General features: G+C 41.8%; 1 protein-coding gene and 1 non-coding gene across 9 annotated transcripts in view; both read right to left on the reverse strand.

Moving 5' to 3' along the window:
- TNIK (TRAF2 and NCK interacting kinase) overlaps positions 1–17189 on the reverse strand; it is a 362919-nt gene extending 345730 nt beyond the window's left edge. For 3 of the 8 annotated variants that reach the window (XM_010976292.3, XM_010976290.3, XM_010976289.3), the window contains exon 1: positions 16769–17188. In XM_010976292.3, the coding sequence (XP_010974594.2) occupies positions 16769–16825 (57 nt within the window). In that variant the 5' untranslated portion in view covers positions 16826–17188. Of the gene's footprint in view, positions 1–16768 lie in introns of all 8 variants that reach the window. The other 5 variants (XM_010976296.3, XM_010976295.3, XM_010976291.3 and 2 more) reach the window with 3 other exon arrangements.
- On the reverse strand, positions 4051–4123 carry TRNAS-AGA (transfer RNA serine (anticodon AGA)). The gene has a single exon. It is a non-coding gene; the product is annotated as a tRNA-Ser (tRNA).
- Positions 17190–19937: the final 2748 nt, after the last annotated feature.

Raw genomic sequence — 19937 nt, forward strand, 5'->3', positions numbered from 1 at the left:
GAAGAATGGTACATATCACAAAAAGCAACTACATGCATAAGACGAGACTTTTATAATAAGTAGCCCAGTGCTTCACACATGGCAAGTGGTCTCAAAGGATATTAGCTATTAATGTTTTTATTATATAAATGATGTTTCAGATCAGTATCAGGTGCATCCAGGTGTTGGTGCGACTTGAAATTCGGTGCCCTGACTACATCACATCTGGGAACTGCAAAGCTGAAGGCCAAATCTCTGCCTTAATCAAGGCCAGTGTGAACCACCAGCCTGCGCCACCTGCCTTCCAGCCTTAGCTCAGCACCTTGCACAAGCAGCCCCCAAGGCTAACCATGCACCTGGTTTCCACCAGTTTCATGAACTTTCCACCCCATCTCCCAGCTGCTCAGAGAGAAGGGTCATACTCTCCCCACTTCCTCAACCTCACTGGGGCACCTCAGAGGGCAAAAGCCTGCAAGCTAGCTGCTCCTTACAGTTTTTCTGTGCACAATACAACCGTCTCTGTGGTTCTTCCTTTGTCTCTGATTGTATGATATCAAGACCATGTCAGCCTGGAGATGACTGCAGTGGCAACTGGCTCAGAGCCTCCATCCAGTTCTGCTGCTTCTGGGAAGTTCCCAAGCCTCTTCCCTTTCCCACATTTCCCAGAGGGCATTCTCGTGGCTGTGGTTGCTACTGTCATTTCCAGCACCGCATTCCTCTATGACAACTGACCGTTTTAGTCCCCCACTGTCACCTCTAGAACTCAGCTCCTCTGCTCCCTTGGAGCTAGAGAATTCCTTTTCTCAAGTGATCATAGCTCCTTTCAGCATCTCGTCTTCCTTGAATCTCTAGGCAGATACAAAATGTCACTGGGCTTTATAAAAACATAGCAGAAGACCTGCCTGATTCTTCTGAGTTAAAATTTGAAAGATGAATAGCTGTTAATCAGAGTTGGTGGAGCAAAGTTAGGGGGTGAGGGAGGGGTTCCCAAGCAGAAGAAGAAACAGCGTGCCCTGTTCCAGCTTTTGGCTGGACTGCAGCTCTTGTGTTCACCACTGCGTGCAGTACCAGGGCACTGCTCCTATCTCCTAGTGGGTGTACAGCATATGAACAAGAGACTTAAAGCAGCTGGCAACTAGCAACTGCAGTTTGGTACAGTTTCTTAAAATGCAGACCACGAGCGTCTAAATTATGGAAGGGCCATAGAGGGACAGCTCTGTGGGTCCCCGGCTTAACTACTGAACTGGAACATGCAAATTAAAATCCCTCTAACGCAGCCTTATGCAGGCCTGTGGATCGAGCTGGAGCAGTGAACTTCAAACTTCCAGTCCCCGTACGCTGTAAGAAATACATTCTACATTGTGACCCAGTACACACACATATACAATACAGTAATGTGAACAGGAATTTTTCTACACCATTCTAGTAAATTGTTTTTCCAGGGCTGACTGGGTGATTGCAACCCATTTAACTCACTCTTCAACTCATCACAACTTGAAAAACACTGGGTTAGTGTCTAGAGAGGGAGTGGGGTGGCGAGTGCTGATACTGTGAAGAAGTGGGGAATGGTTAGATCACAGAAGGTCTTGCTAAATTAAGGAGTTTAGCCTTGTGCTGTAAGACATGCAAAATCATTCATTTCATTAATAACTAGATATGAGGAAAACAAAACCTAGATCCTGTCTCTGTAGAGACTACGGTCTCCCCTTGGGGATGGGTGTGGAGACAGATAAATTATCTGTCAACAGTAGGGACTGGAGGAGAAGCCAGGCAGCATAGGGGTGAGTAACAGCCGGAAACGTTCTAAGAATTAAAAGTAGTCCAGTAAGGAGTGGTTTTAGACAAGAATACAGTGGTCCCCGTGTCTTTGCAGTTTTGCTTTCTGTGGTTTCAGTTACCCATGGTCAACCGTGGTCTGAAAATATTACATGGAAAATTCCAGAAATAAACAATTCATCAGTTTTAAATTGCATGCCCTTCTGAGTAGCGTGATGAAATCTCGTCATCCCACTTCATCCCGCCCGAGGCCTTAATCATCCCTTTGTCCAGGTATCCGCCCCTTAGTAGCCACCTCTTTATCAGATCAACTGTCACATCATCGCAGTGTCTGAGCTCATGTAACCCTTTTTACCTAATAATGTCTCCCAAAAGCAAGACTAGTGATGCTGGCCAAAGAGAGGCTGCTGTAGAGTGCTTCCTTTAAGTGAAGAGGTGAAAGTTCTCAATAAGAAAAAAATTACATGCACAGGTTGCTAAGATCTACCGTAAGAACAAATCTTGTATTTGTGAAATTGTGAAGGAAGAAAAAGAAATTTGTGCTAGTTTTGCTGTTGCACCTTAAACTGCAAAGTTATGGCCACAGTGCATGGTAAGTGCTTAGTTAAGATGGAAAAGACACTAAATTTATACAAGATATTTTGAGAGAGAGAGAGACCACATTCACATAACTTTTACTACACTATATTGTTATAATTATTCTATTTCATTATTACTTACTGTTGTTGGTCTCTTACTGTGCCTAATTTAGAAATTAAACCGTGTCATAGGTATGCATAGGAAAAAACATTGTATATATAGGGTTTGGTACTGTCTGCAGTCTCAGGCATCAACTGGGGGTCTTCGATCGTGTTCCCCATGGATAAGGGGGCACTACTGTATTTACCTTAGTCCTGGCTCCAAAGTCCTCCTTTCTCTGGAAGGAGAGATAAGTTATCTCGGCCTTATCTACCTTATCTTGAAGGAAATTATTACGATTACGATTATAAAGTTCAAGAAGTCCTTCAGAATAAGGGATGACATGAAGACAAGCAGAAAGCAGAAGACAGGACCAGAATCCCTGTCCTTCAAGGAGTTGAAGGGATGGTCTTCCTAGAAATACCAGAGTACCCTGACTGGGGAATGTGCCCTCGTGCTGTATGGAGCTGGTCCAACTATGAAGTAATGTCTCAGACATATGATATTTTAACAGCTTTATTGAGGTGTAATTCACTCGTTACCACCGTCCAATTTTAGAACATATTCTAGCTCCTCAAAAAGACCACGCTCACCCACCTGCAGTCAGTCCCTGTTTTCCTCTCCAGCACTAACCAACCAGTAATCTACTTTCTGTTTCTATAGATTTAACTTTTCTGGACATTTCACATCAACGGCATTATACAATGTGTGATCTTCTGTGTCTGCCTTCTTTTACTTAGCATACCATCATGTTGGACTGGGTATCAAAACTTCATTCTTTCTTACTGCCGAATAGTATTCCACTGTCTTCCACCACATTTTGTTTACCTATTCATCACTTGAGAGATATCTGGGCTGTTTCCATTTTTTTGGCTATCATGAATAATGTTGCGATGTACAAATTTTTGCCTGGACATATGTTTTCATTTCTCTTGGGTGGATATTCAGAAGTGGAATTGCTGGGTCATATAATAAATTTACGTTTAACTTTTTCAGAAACAGCCGAACTATTTTCCAATGTGGCTTAACTGTTTTACATTCCAAGGAGCAACGTATGAGCATTCCAGTTTATCCACATTCTTGGGTATATTTTAAAATCCAGGTTCAAAATTATTATGATGTGAAGCACAGCCTGATAAAACTTGAACTAGCATTTTTGTGAACTGTGGAGTTCATGTGGCCTTGTAATTTACTCACATTCCAAATTTCATGGAAATTTAGAAAAGAAATTATCAGGGATGTTCATTAGAAACCTGCTTAAAATCATTTAATAGTGCAATACGAAAAGAAGCATGTAGACCTAATCATAGAAAATTTGGCCAGAAATATTTGCCAAAGGGGAGTTATCAAGGAACCGAGCATGACAAATGAGAATGCACTTCTCACACCAGAGTTTCCACAGGGACAAAATCTTAATTGTGAATCCTACAAACCGGTAACAACTTACAAAAGGCCGTAACCACAGCCAGGAACACAGAAAGAAGGCCAGGCAGGGGACTGTTTCTTTAATTATTCCTTTTTTTTTTCTGAGCATTTTTTATAATTTCACATTTTTAATTTTTATTTATTGCTTAATTTGGGGGGGAAATAATTAGGTTTTTATTTATTTATCTTTAATGGAGGTACTGGGGATTGAACCCAGGACCTTGTGCATTCTAAGCACGCACTCTACCACTGAGCTATACTCTCCCCTTGTTTCTTTAAATCTGATGCAACTTGCATTGAGTCAGGTGATGAGTTACCAAGATGAGACCCTGTTTCTAGAAAAGAAAAGGAACAGACCTGGCCTCAAGGGAAAAGAGGATAGTCACAGGAATGCCCCTGCTGCTTTGAAAACCCCAGGTACCTTTTACAAACAGAGTCACAAATTAAAAGAAGGGGTGGGCACCCAGAGGACTGGCAGGAGCTTTGGTTCAGAGACCACAGAAGAACACCAGGCTCTCAAACCCCTTCCATGTACAGTTTTCCAATCTAGAAAACAACTCCCGTGTCTGGGGCTTGGATCTCTGTCTCTCTAACATTTTACTTAAAAGTTACCACATATATTTCACTGAACGTATCATATGTATTTATCTCCACCAACAGCCTTCCTTCTTAGGAGGGGCGCTTTTTGCTCCTAGACATGAAGACCTCCAAGGACCTATGCTAATGACCCACTCGCACTCTTTCTGGTGCAATCAGCTAAGTGGAGGTTTTGGTACCCAGCTGGTCAGGTTCCAGGAGATTTCCCCTGCTAATTTTCAGTCACTCAAGGAAAACAAAGGAGTAACTAAGATTGGGTTCCCATGATTTGAAAGAAACCTTGTTCCTCCTCCCCTTCCCCCTGCCAAGATGTGTAGACTTTTGTATTTCACACTTTTACATCTGTTCTTCTCCAAAAATAAAAGCTGTTTATATTCAAGAAATGATGACTACAATACCAGCACATGTTACATCTTTAAAATACTCACAGAGAGAACATACACATTGTTCAGACCAAAGAGCGTGTGCGCTGTTCCTTCCCAGAGCAGCATCTGGGTGTGAAGCTGCAGGAGAGCGCAGCCGTGCTTTTATTTATTTGTTTGTATGGAAAGAAAACCATGTTCTACCTGACTGGTGCTAGAGCTACCACCTCGAAGAAAACAGAAGAGGGGGTGCGTGGCCTTTTAGGAACAGCAGACACTTGGCTTTGACCTTACGAACCCTAAGGAGTTGAAATGGTAAACCACAGCACTCCTGAACTCAAAGGACCCTTTCAACCATGCAAACAGCTGCAAAGAAGCCATTTCAAATTCATAGTTTCCTCAGAGCCTAAGATACCACCAGTACTAGAAAGAAAACTGTCCCAATCTTGGTCACAGATAGAACCTCTTAATAATGCAATTAATTCACTTCCCCATCTAAAGAGTAATTCACATCTCTGATTTAAATGATTTAAGACCCCTTCTGAGAAAGTTGGATATGCCCCCCCAATTGTCAATATTGCAAAAAAACCTAATCATCTTTAACCAGGTATTTTTTATATCCAGTCTAATGATTACTTCCTAATCATCTCTTTCCTTTAACATAGGTCTTCCAAGAAGGGTCTTTGAATTCAATTTTTTGAAAGCATCTTCCCCAAAAGTGAGTAAAATTTTGATATATGGTCATTATCAAGTTGTGCACAAAGTTCCCTTAATGATCATAATTGTCATCAACCTTCCCCAAAAATAAAAAGACATGCAATATAAGCAGTGTGTTTATCTAAGAACTGTAGATTAAATAACAACATAGGACATCTTTGTGGCTAGGTAAGAGATGTTTATGGATTGTTGTGACAAGGAAAGTCTGTGGTATTTCTCAGAAGGAAATCCTCTAACCTGCTGTCTAGATTCCAAACCTCCATTCCATTTTCCAAGTCTCAAAAAATAAACAACTCAAAGATTTCAAGCTGCAAACTAAAGAAAGGCTGAAAGGGTGTGTGAATGTGAATATATATATTTTTTTTCAGCTTCCAGGCAAATGTCAGCACTTTCTGAGGCTTTAAACTGAATCCCCACAGGTCCATAGGGAAAAGCAAGAAATTAATACCAGAAGGATGCATCTTCTTGATCAGAGGGGTAGGGCTTTTCCTGCCCCTTGAATAAATGTGCTAATAAAAAAAAAAAAAAAATCTCAGTGCAAAGAACAGTCCAGGATAATCAGTTGAAATGGTAGTAGCTGATGCTTGATACCATTTCAAGTATCCCCCTTTCTTAGAAATAATTCACATGCATATGATATTAGTGTGAATCTTAAGTCCATATTCCAAAAAGTATGTCCCTTCCACAATCTGAAGCCATATGCCTTAAGAAAAAGTTACAGTTATCTTATATAAATCACTATTTCCTACTCTGCATCATTTTTAGGCATACTCAGATTTCTGTGGATATAGTCTGTTTTTCCAAAGCAACCTGTATTTTTATGATTTCTTTCACATATACTTCCATGATTCACCTGTATTCATGTGTGTGTCTCCATTAACAACCCCGCTACATCTAGAACAATGCCAGGTACACAGCAGATACTCAATCAGTATTTGTTAAATGAATGAGTGAAATCAATATGAAAGAAACAAAAAGAAGACTGTCTTTTTAAACATTTTGGCTAGCGTTTCTAAAACTCTAACGTGCATCTAATTACCTGGAGGGCTTCTTAAAGCACAAATTGCTGGGTCCCATTCCCAGAGTTTCTGATTCAGTAGGTCAGAGAGGCAGAACCAAAGAGATGATTTTGAAACTGCTGAAATGAGGATCTCACTTTGAGAACCACGGTTTAGGCAGTTAACCTATCAGCCAGCTCTTAGAACCTCACAAGGCATAGGATAACATTTGCTGAAAATCTACCAGCTGTAGAATCCTCTTCTACCTACTGGGTAAGCCACACTCATCCTTGCTCCAAACACTCTCGACATTGCCAACACAGGACATGGATGCAAGGGTACAATACACGGACACATGTCCAAAACAGAAAGAATTCGTGAGTACAGTGGAACTAAAGATGCTTCATTTCACCAGTGCATTTCTTTATGATGTATCCTACTGCGTAGTTTAATGTATTTTTCTCAGATGGAAATTACTAAACCACAATGCATAGCCATTCTTCCTCGCACTACCCCACTTCATTTCACTTACTAATGGGAGCTTCATCTGAGGCAAGGGCACGAAATGTAGTAAGAAAGCCCATTTTAAAGCTTATTTATATTGTTAATATTTTAGTGTCTGTAAGGACCAGATGATCAATACTCAGTCCTTAATGATCAGAAACCAAGCAGACACATTGACAAGGTGCAGATATAATCTAAACCCACCACCAGGCTAAACAAAAGGATGCACAAAAACAATTCAACGGAATCCCAAACTCTAACTCTTCAATTACTGCATAGGTTTTTAAAGCACAGCTAGCATTAACTTTCAAATGCATACTTTTCTCATGACCTTGCTCTGGATTTTAGTGCATTTATATCCAGATTATAATCAGAGAGGGTATTTAATTAGATAATGTTTGCAAGTACTTTGAAGATATAAAGTGCTCTATAAAGGCTAAATATTATTATTTAAATACAGTTTGCAATTACTGCTTACAACCTATTCCACCCACCACACTGCTATAATTTGATTACAAGCGGCTAAAAAAAAAAAGAAAAAAACCTAGAAGTAGAAATGATGAAACCATGTCCATGTGAAGCTCTGATTTTTACCCTAGGCATAAATAATTTATAAGCATTTTAAATGGAGGGTTAGGTTATAAAATCTAGTAAATCAAGGCAGCTGGCCTCCACAAGACTGAGAACCACAAAGTTGTGTTGATTCTAATAGTTTCTTACTTATAAACCAGGTGGAAAGTAGAGTGTGGTTGAAAACACGGGGCTCTTTACTCTTTTGGTTGCCAGCTCCATCTTCCATTTTCTCTATCATAATCTTAAAATATCTATATCCATCTGAAAAAAAGTGTAACTCCAGATTTTTATTTTAATGGTTGTCTGGCAGATAAAGGCTTGAGAATGGCCCCTGTTCGAACACATCTTCTGGCTCATCTTGCTATCTTCTATGATAATCATAAACTCAGTGGCCTCCAATTCTTTAAAAATGGAAACCTTTGAGCCTGATTCCATGCACCTTCCAAACACATTTGTTGGATGGTTTCCAAAGAGCATGGCAGATTAAATGTAAACATACCTTATACACAATGTACAAGGAAATCACGGTTAATCCCAAAATGGTTCATATTTTATATAGTTTTTTTTAAAGACAATAAAAAGAACAATTCACATATTCTAAGCTGACCTTGGTTATTTAAAAAACAAAATCACAAGGAAGAAATACCTTGGAAATAATGCTTAAGACACAACTATGCTCATCAAAGAGATCTTATGCCCAAAACAAAAGGTACCTGGGAAATCTGTGAACCCAGGGAGATAACAGTCAGCTAATTCTGATATCACGACAAGGTCCATGAGTCAAATACTGACCATGTGAGTTACCATGGGCACTGGTGTTGGGACAGGTCAGTCATAAGCTTGGCCATTTAGTAGCTCTATGACCTTTGGTAAATGAACTGATTTTTCTAAGCCTCGTGTGCTCATCCGTAAATGATACACACTTACCTCACAGGAAATTGGGAGGTAATCTGACAATGTCGGGAGCCTTACAGATCACTTTTAACTTTCACTGTAAATTGCACTGCTAAAAATTTATTCTAAGGAAATAGAGATGTATACAAAAACTTGTATATAAGGATAAATAATTGTAACAACTAATGTATAAAAATGATATATACAAAGATTTGTCTATAAGGGTGTTTGATTATAAAAGCACTAAATACAAGAGTTGAAAAGTTGAAAATAACAAAAAGTTTCACCAATAGGAATTGGTTAAATATATTATGGTACATTCCCACAATAAAATGCTAAGCAATCCTTAAAACATAAGATTAGAAATTTGAACACTGACTGGATATTTGAAGAAATTAAAAATTACATACTAATTTTTAGACATGATAATAGTATTATGGTTATGTATTTTTAGGAGTGTTTATCCTTTAGAAATACATACTAAAATATTTACAAATAAATGGATATGATGCTTCAAAATAAAGTAGGGGAGGATATGGATGGGGGTGTAGATAAAGCAAGATTGGGTATGAGTGGGTAATTGTTAAGTTGGGGTCTCATTATACTGTCTGCTTTTTAAAATAATAGTTTAATTTAGATTTAATTCACATTCCATAAAATTCACCCTTTTTTTGAAGTGTTCAAGTGATTTGTAGTATACGCATGGAGTTGAGCTACCATCACCATTATCTAATTTTAGGACATTAGCAGTCACTTCCTACTCCCCCCCACCTCCTCCAGCTCCAGCAACCACTAATCTACTTTCTGTCTCTATGGATTTGCCTATTCTGGACATTTCATATAAATGGAATCATTTAACATGTGGCCTTTTGTGTCTGGCTTCTTTCGCTGCATAATGTTCATCAAAAGTTCTTTTTATTACCAAATGATATGCCATCTTACGGATATACTACTTTTTGCTTATTTATTCATCAACTGATGGATATTTGAGTTGTTTCCACTCTTTGGTTATTATGAATTGTGCTACTAAAAACATCTGTATACAAGTTTTTGTGTGGATATACATTTTCAATTCTCTTTTGTATACACCTAGAGGTGGAATTACTGGGTCACATAGTAACTCTCTATTTAACATTTTGAGGAACTGCCAACGTGTTTTCCAAAGTGGAATGCCTCATTTTACATTCCCACCAGCAGTGTATCAGCATTCCAATAGTCTTTCTACTTTTACAAAAGCTTTAAATTCCCCATGATAAAGAATTTTTAAAAATTATGCCATAGGAGAACATGAATAGCATGCAAAAAGGTTAAGTTTAAAAAAACAGGTTGCAGATAATATATCCAATATGATCTTAATTTATTTTATTTTATTTTTTTATTGAAGTGCTGTTGATTTAGAATGTTAGTTTCAGGTGTACAGAAAAGCGAGTCAGCAATCTTAATTTTTTAAAAGCTATCTGTTTAGCTATGCAGAGTAAAAACTACTAAGTCATATACCAAAATGTATCTGTGGTTATCATTGAGAATCAGTAATAGAGAAGCAATTCTTTTTGCTTTTTTCCATTTCCCAAATTTCTGTAATGATCATGTGTTTCTTTTATAATGAGAATAAAAGGCTTTTTTAAAAAAAATGAAACAAACTTTTAACAATTCAGCAGTCTTTGCTCCCATTCACAACCAACATTTTCTGGGCCCTGAAGCCCCAGGGATCATCCTGGTGGGATTCCTAAGAAAATCAAAAATATACATTGCCTTCATGAAAGCTTGCTGTATAGTAGTAGATAAAATTCAAGGAAGAAAGTTCTGAGTGTTCTAAAAAAAGGTATGAGGTCAATTTGGAAAGGATTTACAAGTGAGAGGGATAATTTCTAGCTGAAAGATTCAAGAAAAATTTTGTGGACAAGGAGCCATTTGAATGTTGAGTGTTGGAGTAGAGGGTACAGAAAAAGACAATAAGATAGGGCACCCCTAAAAGAGCATCCATGGGGAGAAGGGAGATGTTCCCTGTGGCAGGTAAGAAGGGATGGTCATTAAAACTGCAGGGCATGGTGTGGGGCCCAGCTGAATTTTAGCTGGTCTTTACATAAAGAGTTCAGTCTTTGGTCTGTAGACTGTGAGGAGTCAGAGAAGGCCGTGAATAAAAATACCCAGATTGAAACTGTGCTTTAGGAAGACTAACGTGGCTGCAGTATATACAGGAGACTGGTCAGAAGAAGGCTGGTGGTAGGGACTTAGGAGACAAGTCTTGTCACAGGGGCCACCCAGGGGAGAGTAACTGCAGCAGGACAGCTGGAGACAAGAGGACCCATGCGATAGATATCAAGGCCAGGATTTTAAAGACTGGGGTAAAATAAATGTGTTTTGAGAATTTCCAGGCACCCCCTTGAGACAAGTGGAGGCAATCTGGGCATGTAAAAAAGTAGAAAGATAATCATCTTTCCCCAGAATGGAAGAAATTACAAGCAGAATTCATCCAACATTTTCTTTTTAAGTCCTTCCTCTCTCTCCACGAAGAACCTTGTATTTATATGTGCAGAATAACATTTCATTCAAAAATATCACCTAGATTTTCTTGGAATTGTCAGCACACTGCTAGTTCAGGCCCTGTTCTCACAGTGCTCCTTCCCCCACAGACATGGAAGAACAATCTGACAGGAAAGCATCTTTCAGATACAAGTTTTCCCAATTTCTATAAGAAACACAGACTCAGACTGATTACACTCAGCTGGGAATGGCTGCCATGCTCCAATCACAGTAGCTCAAAGCTGGGTGGACTTTAGACCCACTATCACTGAACAAAGGAATGGCATAGAACAAGAAGGGCCTGGAAGATTAATTCCAGGGTAAAGACATGAAAGAAGAAAGGGCCAACCGGCAAGACTCAGAATTATGAGATTTCAAAGAACCTTACAGATAAGGGGGGAAAATTTGATATTTCCATGAAGGAAAAGTATTCTTGGGTATTCTTTCATCCACAAAATATTCCATGACCTCCTAAGTAGCTAATTATGCAAACAGCAAACCATGACTTATATGAGCTTTTGTACTAAGATTACTCCAGTTAATAATGAATACTGAAAATGATTATGCATATTTCTCTGATGTTCTGATAACTACCACTACACCCTAGTTTATTATGAGGCAATGTCATGGCAAAGCAAACACCTGTTTAATGTCTCTAAAAAACATCAAATGTATCTAATTTTAAAACTGCTATGCTGTTATCATTTTAAGATACTGTTATCTTACCAATTCATGCAACTTTACTAAACTCTCATTTAAGACCAGATTTAATTAAATACTCTGGGGTAATGAATTAACAATGCTTCAAGATTTCTTTCAGCCCATGAGACCTCTGACCAGAAGGTTTTAAACACTGGACTAGTACTAGTGTATCATTTCAGGCGCCCACTCCCTCCCCGACCCCACCCCCACACAAACTTTGAAAAGGCACAGGCACAATAAATGCGCTTTTATTTGAATAATGGTTAATCCATAAAGAGGAGAAAAAAGTTTAAAAAGAAAAGTGGTTTTAATGAATAATGCTGGTACCTGATACTGGTCTAGAAATAAACTAATCCCCAAAAAGCTTCTAGGCCGAGCTCACCTCATCTGAAATGAATGCTTATACTGGGGCAAAGGTCAACCCAGGACATCAGAGGGTCAGATATATTCCATCAGAGGTCAATGTAACGTCACTCTGGCACATAAAAAAGAAAAAGTACTATTAAAAAGAAGACTTCTGATGGTTTTTCTTTTCCTCTCAGGATCATTTCCTACTAGGTGCAATCACTGGGGTCAAATGCTGGTAGAATCAAGTTTCCCGTAAAATTCTATTTAATCACAGAATAACATATTTGTGTAGTGCTTTATGGTTTTCAAAGCACTGCCATAAATACTTTATTGCTTTTTGAAACCTGTATATAAGGAAGGCAAGCAGTTGTGATCATTCCCATTTTTGAATTAATAATGGTTAAATGACGGATCCAAAGTCACAGAACTAATAAGACATGGACATAGAACCCAGTGCTCAGTCCACACCATTCACTCATTCTCTCATTCATGCATTTATTCAACCAACGGGGACTATGGACTCAGAGATGAACAAGACCCAGCCTCTGGCCTCAAGGAGCCCACAGTTTAGTGAGCAAGTAGAAAGAAAACCCCACGTCATTTATAACACAAGCATGAAAAACGTAGCTGGAAGAATGCATGCAAATCCTCCAGATGAGGTCAATTATTAAATCTAGGTTTCAATAGAGAAAGAAATAGCCAGGCAGAGAAGGGAGTGAGGGGTAGAGGGAGAAAGACAAGCAGAGGTCATCCAATTCTGTTCAAATAGAAAAGTGAGTGAGTCCTGGCAGAAACTTACAGGATGAAGTCAGCAGTGGCCAGTCTTGGCCTTGAAGTCCTTACTCTGTGGGCCAAGCTAAGGACAGCCAAGCTGTTCAGATTCAGATATATGCTAATCTCCAAAAAGCTTTCTGGGCTGATCTCACCTGGTATGCAATAAAGCATACTGGTGGCACATTTCATTTCTTTTAATTCTGTGATGTCTTGAAGGAAGAATGACTCAGGCCCTGGGTTTGAATGAGTAGAATTGTTTTCTGTAGCCTCTGTATATATATATACGCATTTCATACACCCGCATAGATAGTTTATATCCATAATATTATATATAGGTATCCACATAGATTATACAAAACATACATAGAACTCTATAAACCTTGCATGCAGAGAAATCTGAATAATGTATATGTCTAGACTGACCCCTTGGGACATGTTCAGATAGAAAAGGCTTGTGGAGAGAGATTACCATGCCGGACAGCCATCTGTCCTAGATGATTCCGATAGTCATTTGCCTGCAGAGGAGGAACTGAAGGGGGTTGGACAAGATGAATTCCAAAAAGTTACCTTGAAGCTCCATGGTTTTATGTACAAAGCAGTTTCTCTATTTTCGATAAATAAAATTCTACAAACCTGGTGAAGTAATTCCTCTGCCATTTTTTTGTGCTCAGGCAGAAAATGTACTATTGATTTCTGATAATGTGCTCTTTTCTCTGAGTCACATTATTTGTGACTCAGAGAAAAGAGCACTGAATGAGGAGTCAGGAAACCTAGATTCTCACCCCAAATCACCCTTCTCCCCTCCCCAACCCACTCCACCTCCAACAGGGGAGGGGGCTGTGTGACCTTGAGCAATAGACCTCACCTCTCTGGGCTTCAGCTTCCCATATACTAAATGAAAGGATTTGGCTAAGTGTTCCATAATTCTCTTCCAGCTCTAAAACTATGAAATCATTCCACTCCCTCAAGACTAGTTTATCTCTGGAGCTCTAAAAATAAGGATTAATAAAACTGGATTCAGATCACCACTTTTCTAAACATCACCTCTTTTCTTACTTTTTAAAACCATCCAAATCTTGCATAATTTAAATGATCAGGGCTGTCACTGGTTGCTCTGGTTTAAACTATGCATTGTTGCTATTTGGGGAAAATTTAGACTGGGTCCAGTCTGGGATCACTGGCTGAGAACAATAAGCCCCCAGAGTGAGAAGGATAAAGGCCCCTCCAGACAGGATCTGCTTTTAATGCATTGAGAGCAGAGTTTACAAAAAGAGCATTGATTGTGTATATTAAAGAGCCACCAAAACAGCAAGGGACTGGTAGGACTGCAGCAAATTCTCCTAGATGCCACTGACCTTGGCTGCATTTCAGGGGTCAGGCATTCCCCAGGAGGTTCTCAGCAGGCAGGCTTTCCTGAAGGTTTAGGAACAAATGAGACCTCTCATCTACAAGAGCCCATCTCTACTAATCTGGGAAAACAGAGAGAGGTTGATCTGCCCTCTGATTTGTGGAGATTACCTCTGTGGCCTTTGGACTCAACTGCCAGCCTTCACACCTCACCCACCACAAGACTGGTCGCAGCCCCAGCCCTCTGGGATGCAATTGTCCCCACATCTGCATTTAAATCACCCAGCCAGCAGTTCCCCATCTCTAGGGCTGGCTGGAAGCTGTAGCCCTCTCTCTTTCCACACCTCCTGCAGGCAGAAATACAGAAGCAAAGCACTAAGCCCAGGCCACAAAGAGCAATTTCAGTGAATTGTGCAAAGACATCTTTTCAAAATACTGATCTCAGGAGCACAGGTCTCCCATGTGTGAATCGCACGCCAGGTCGGCTGGTAAGCCCTTGTGGTTGCTCACAAGTATGCAAGCTCTGGGCTCAGTATCTCAGAAATCTTCCCTGGGAAAAAGCCCAGAAGGGACACCTCTGACCAAGCCCAACTTAAAATCACATCACAGCGATTTCCATTAGAGAAGGGATGTTGAGATTCCGGCTCAAGGAAATCGCAAGCCTTGCCCCATTGTTCAGATTCCCTTCCCCCTACCCCACTCCCCTGCTTTGCCACTTTCCGCGATCCTGAAGTCTGGGCCATCCATCCACCTGATTAACCCGCTGGCAGCAACTCCCAGCACAGAAAGTAGGGCAAATGAACACATACAGTCTGTAAAGCAGGAAGCCACAGACTTGGCCAAAGCAAACCCTGTTACCAATCCCCACCCCCAACTGCCCAGGAGGCACTGGAATCTGAATGTAGCATTTCGGCGCCAGGGAAATAGACAGCTTACTGTAATAACGTATGAATGAGCTTTTGCTACCCAACTATCAAAAAAGCCAATTTAAATGGCATCTCTGTTCCTTCTCAGCCTCTTGACCGCCTCGCAGAAACCTCACCTCTGAGATGGAAGGATTAAGAAGGAGAGGGGGAGTTTAAAAGGGAGGGAGTAGGTGGGGAGAGGATGAAAAAGTACCACTTTGACCATAAAGGTAGTTCTTTAAAATAACCGTAAAGAAGGAGGCAACGTCAAGAGAAGCACTGAATATCAAGTATATAACCCCAAGATTTAGCATCAGTCTAACAATGTATTCCTCAGGAGGGCGTGTGAACTTCCAAGCTTCACCCATCCTGCGTGCCTCTGTGTTGAGAGCCACCATCAATTCGGTCTCACTGACCCTCCTTGCCTCAAGTATATACAAGTCGCTTTTTAAAATTATTTTATTTTTGGTTCAGGAGAGGAAGAAGCCGTGCTTAAATTGATGGCCGATCGTTCCCAGACCCCCGCTGCTGCTGCCACCCACACCCTTCACCCACTTCCTGGCAGGCAGCATCTAATTAATATGGCAAGAAAGCTCTGCCCCTTTCCCTGAAGGAGTGTGTTAGGACTTGGGGGTTGGGGGTGGGGAGGCGTCGAGTCTGCACTAGGATTCCTGGTGTTCCGATCTCAAAACAACAGCAAAATGGATTCTATAACAGTGATGTCTTAGTTAATGCAATGAATCGGCGTCTGAGGCAATTCAAGTGAGGGTAAATGCAAACCAAGGGGGCTGGGGGAGGTAGGTGCTTTACAAAGGACTAGCCCTAGAGACAGAGAAAACACGCGCGCGCGCGCGCACACACACACACAAACACACACACACACACTCCCGGGAGTTCCGGTCTGATTGGGGAAAAGCAGGGAACACATCCCTTTCACCTGCTTAAGTTAAGCCATAAAACTGAAATGTCACAGCCACAAAGTCAGAAAGCATAGACAAGGCTGAGTTAAAACCATAAATAAAGGTGAGTGGCAGACCGGCATTTACGAGAGAGCTGAGATAGAGTGCGGACGGCAGAAAAGGGGGAAGGGGAGGCAGCTGCCATAAAAAGACCAGTATAGCCATAGCTGCCCCCTCGGAGCGGCAGGTTCGGCTTCGTGGGGACAGTCAGGCTCACAATGCCATCTTACAGGTAGCTGAAAAACGTGAGAAGCCAGTGCCTTTATTCACCCTGTTGTTATTCTAGCAGAAAGGGACGGTGGGGTTTCGAGCCTCGGCACGAGTCGACTGCCCGGGGTTTGTACACACACACACACAGACACACACACAGACACAGACACACACAGACACAGACACACACACACACACACACACACGGGCTTTTCATTTTAATGCTCTTACACTGGTCTAAGAAGAAACCGGCATAAGCTCCACGCGCTCTCGGGGGAGCCTTGGTCACCACCAAAGGAGGACACGTACCGCACAGCCCTTGCCTTGGGGGTTAGCCAAGAGCACCTCAGCAGCCCCTGAATCAAAATGAGAATCCAGGTTCCCTCTCGTCGCATTCGCCCGCCTCTGTCCATCAGCCCCAGCCCCAATCCACGCACCAAGCCCATTCACCCTGACCCAAAACACTGGAAAGAAATCAGAAAACGTGTTCTGCTCACCCTCAGAGCCGAGAGATCGATTTCATCCAGGCTGCGAGCCGGGGAGTCGCTCGCCATGTCGACTTCTTCGCGGGAGAAATGGACCAAAACCACCCCGAAGCTTCTCCCTTGGAAATTCCACCTTGGTCTATTTCACTCGCGTCCTCATGCGGGTGTCGCGCCAGAGGCCCGGGGCCCAGCCTCCCCCGCCCACTCCGGCCCCACAGCGCCTGATCGCGAGCCTCCGCTTGCCGGTCCGCCGGGTCCGGGAGCCCAACCTGCGCGGATTTCCAAGCCCAGAGCCGCGATGCGTGTGGGCTGCGCGCCCTGATCGGCTAAGGGCGCTGGGGCTGCGTGGGTGTATTTAAATGGGACATGCTTCTTTGCTTGTGCGTGGATGGCGGCTGCATTGGCTGTTATAATGAGACACATCAACTCCTCCACTCAGCTGGGGGGGTGGGGGTGGAGAACCACACAGAACTGTCTATCACCGCTTCCTGGGAGGAGTAAAGGGGTTGGGGGGGATGGGGGAAGGCGGAGGAGGCGTGGTCTCCGACTGGGGAGAGGCCGCGCTTCCTGACCCGGTCCCTCTGCACCAACGTGGATGGGGGAGGGGCGCGCACTATTTCAGCCCAGGCTTTTGCGGGTTAATCGGGCTGGATCTGAAGAGCTGTTCCCGAACCGTGCTATGCTTATCGTAGGGACAAGGGGGCTTTATTTTTGTGTGTCCAATTCGTATGCTGCAGCAAAATGGCCCTTCAGTCGCATTTTGAGGGGTTCTCGGCAGAGTTCAAATGCCCTAGAGCTGAAAAAAAAATCCTGAAGGGGGAAAAAAAAGAGTGACGCCCTCCTCCCCCATTAATTATTTGTGGTGCTGGAGTAACGCGGGCTGGTGCAACCGGTGCATATAAGGACTTGTGTGCAAGGAAGGGGATCCGCCTCCAGCAGCGGAACGAATGGGGGAGACGCGCACTCGCGCGGGGCACACAGCCCCGCGTTTCAGCAAATTGCAACTGCAGCCCCCGGGATCCAGGATGGCAGTTCTCCAGGGCCAGTCACTCGCCGCCTCGGGGCTGGGAAGATCCGCCAGAAGCGGGAAAGCTGGAAGAGCTGAGCTCCCTCTGGCCTCGCCACACCCAGGACCTGCCCGTGCCGCAATTCCCCCACGGAAACGACCGAATTGAAACGAGAATTGTTCTGCGGGTGCAGTGGCTTGACTGCTTCAGGTAACTCCGAAAGCAACACTGGGTGAGGCAGCGCACGCCGCCTCAGGACCCTCCGTTCCCTTTCAGGCAGCGTTTCGGCGGCTGACCCACCCAGATTAATACAGAAAGTTTGGCTGAAGGATAAGATGTAACACAGAAGATGTACGGAGTGAGAGCGATTGCACTCCACCCGCTTTCTCATTTAAAGGCTGAACGATTACTGTGGTAAACATGACATTCTGTAATCAGCAGTGTGAAGTCACTTCCCCCAACCCCCTCTCACAGCCCTTCCTCTCCGGCCTTGGCCAGGCGAAATACATGGGATGAAACGCTAAAATTGAACTTTTCTCCAAATACAGCAGTAGCTTTATCTGCACCTCTGTTAAGAAGGGAATTTTCTTCTGGCCAAGTGCCCTGAGGTTTTATTTAATCGTGTAGAGCGAATATCAGCTTCAGAATAAGGCTTTTGAATGAATGAATGAAAACTAATGCAGTTAGTTCATCAGGATTGCAGACCTTAGAAGACTTTCAAACGGCATTCGGTTAGCATTGTGCTGTTTTTGTTAATAATACTGCATTTATTTATTTGCATTGTGCATCATGAAACTTGTTCCACATCTGTGTAGCCACAACAGTTTAGGAGCTTTGGCCATTAAAACGTCAAACGTTTAAATGTGTCATATTCAAAACATTCGATTTGATTTCTCATTTTCTAATAAAATCATCCAGCTCGAGGTAGTAAGTTATCTGCCGTAAGCCACCAAGTTATGTCGAAATGATGTAAAAATCTACCACTTCCCACCATCGTCCTTATTTTTCCCTTCTGTGCCTTTTACCCTTAATCTAGATGACAAGTTCGTGTATTGTCTCAGTGTTGAAAGAAAATAATTAAGATCAGGTATTGAGATCTATGAACAGAACTATTTTTAAAACTCTGAACATATGAAAAATGAGGTAAACATTTTTTCAAGGGGAACCTTCATTTTATACCCCAAATTTTATTTGAAACATCACAAATGGGTCATTTCTTTCAGCATTAGTCAGCTGTTCAGGCCATGAGCATGTCATGATACTGGCACTAAATTCTACCTTCAGTTTAGAATCAGATTAGAAACCTATATGTTCAGTACAGTGGGGTATATACTAAGTGGGGGAGGGCTGTCTAGGAGCCTGAGAGAATGATGAGAGTCAAGTGGAGGCAGGGATGCTGAATGCAGGAAATACCATAAAAGGAGAGATTACAATAGCCAAGGAACCTCCAGCTGGAAAGGGAAGGAGGAAACTCCAGGCAGTCTGTGCTAGAGGTGAAGTAATTGTGATGCCTGGGCTGAGGAGGAAAGCAGAGGTCAGATCAGGTAGAGTTTTACATGCCCCCTTAAGGAATTTGCACTTTATTTTTTAGACCGAATGTGTATCAAATTTCAGCCATTTCAATACAAATTCCTAATTTTGCCATACCAGTATACCTCCTGGGCAGTTGTTATTTACTTAACATTTTTCTTTAAATCAGCATTTTTCTCTTTTTCTTATATTTCACTTAAGAGGAAACATAAATCACTACTGTGGACAGAAAGCTAGCAACATCTGCTAAAAAATAGAAGAGAACCATTAAAATAAATACAATGGAAAATAAAACAATATTATTTAATTCCAGCTAACTATCTACCCTGAGGCCTGCTCTTACTTTGTTAAACCAGAGATTAGCAAATGCCAGAAAAGATATTCAAAACTTGACCAAAGTGAAATTTTCTTCTTGATGTAATCTGAAGGATTGAAAGAATCGTTATCATTTATGTGCAGTTTGAAAGCCTGCGAAACAATATGATATGATGTTTATGTCTGTCTCAATATGTAGATAACCATAAAAAGCATGGACACAGACAGGAAGAATACAGGTCAACTTCAGGATAGTGAGGAGAGAATAAAAGAAAGCAAAAAGGAGGCTTCAACAATGATATCTAATTTCTTTCTTTAAAAAAGTGCTT

Source organism: Camelus dromedarius, chromosome 2 (genome assembly GCF_036321535.1).
Source record: "Camelus dromedarius isolate mCamDro1 chromosome 2, mCamDro1.pat, whole genome shotgun sequence".
Classification (NCBI taxonomy): Eukaryota; Metazoa; Chordata; class Mammalia; order Artiodactyla; family Camelidae; genus Camelus; species Camelus dromedarius.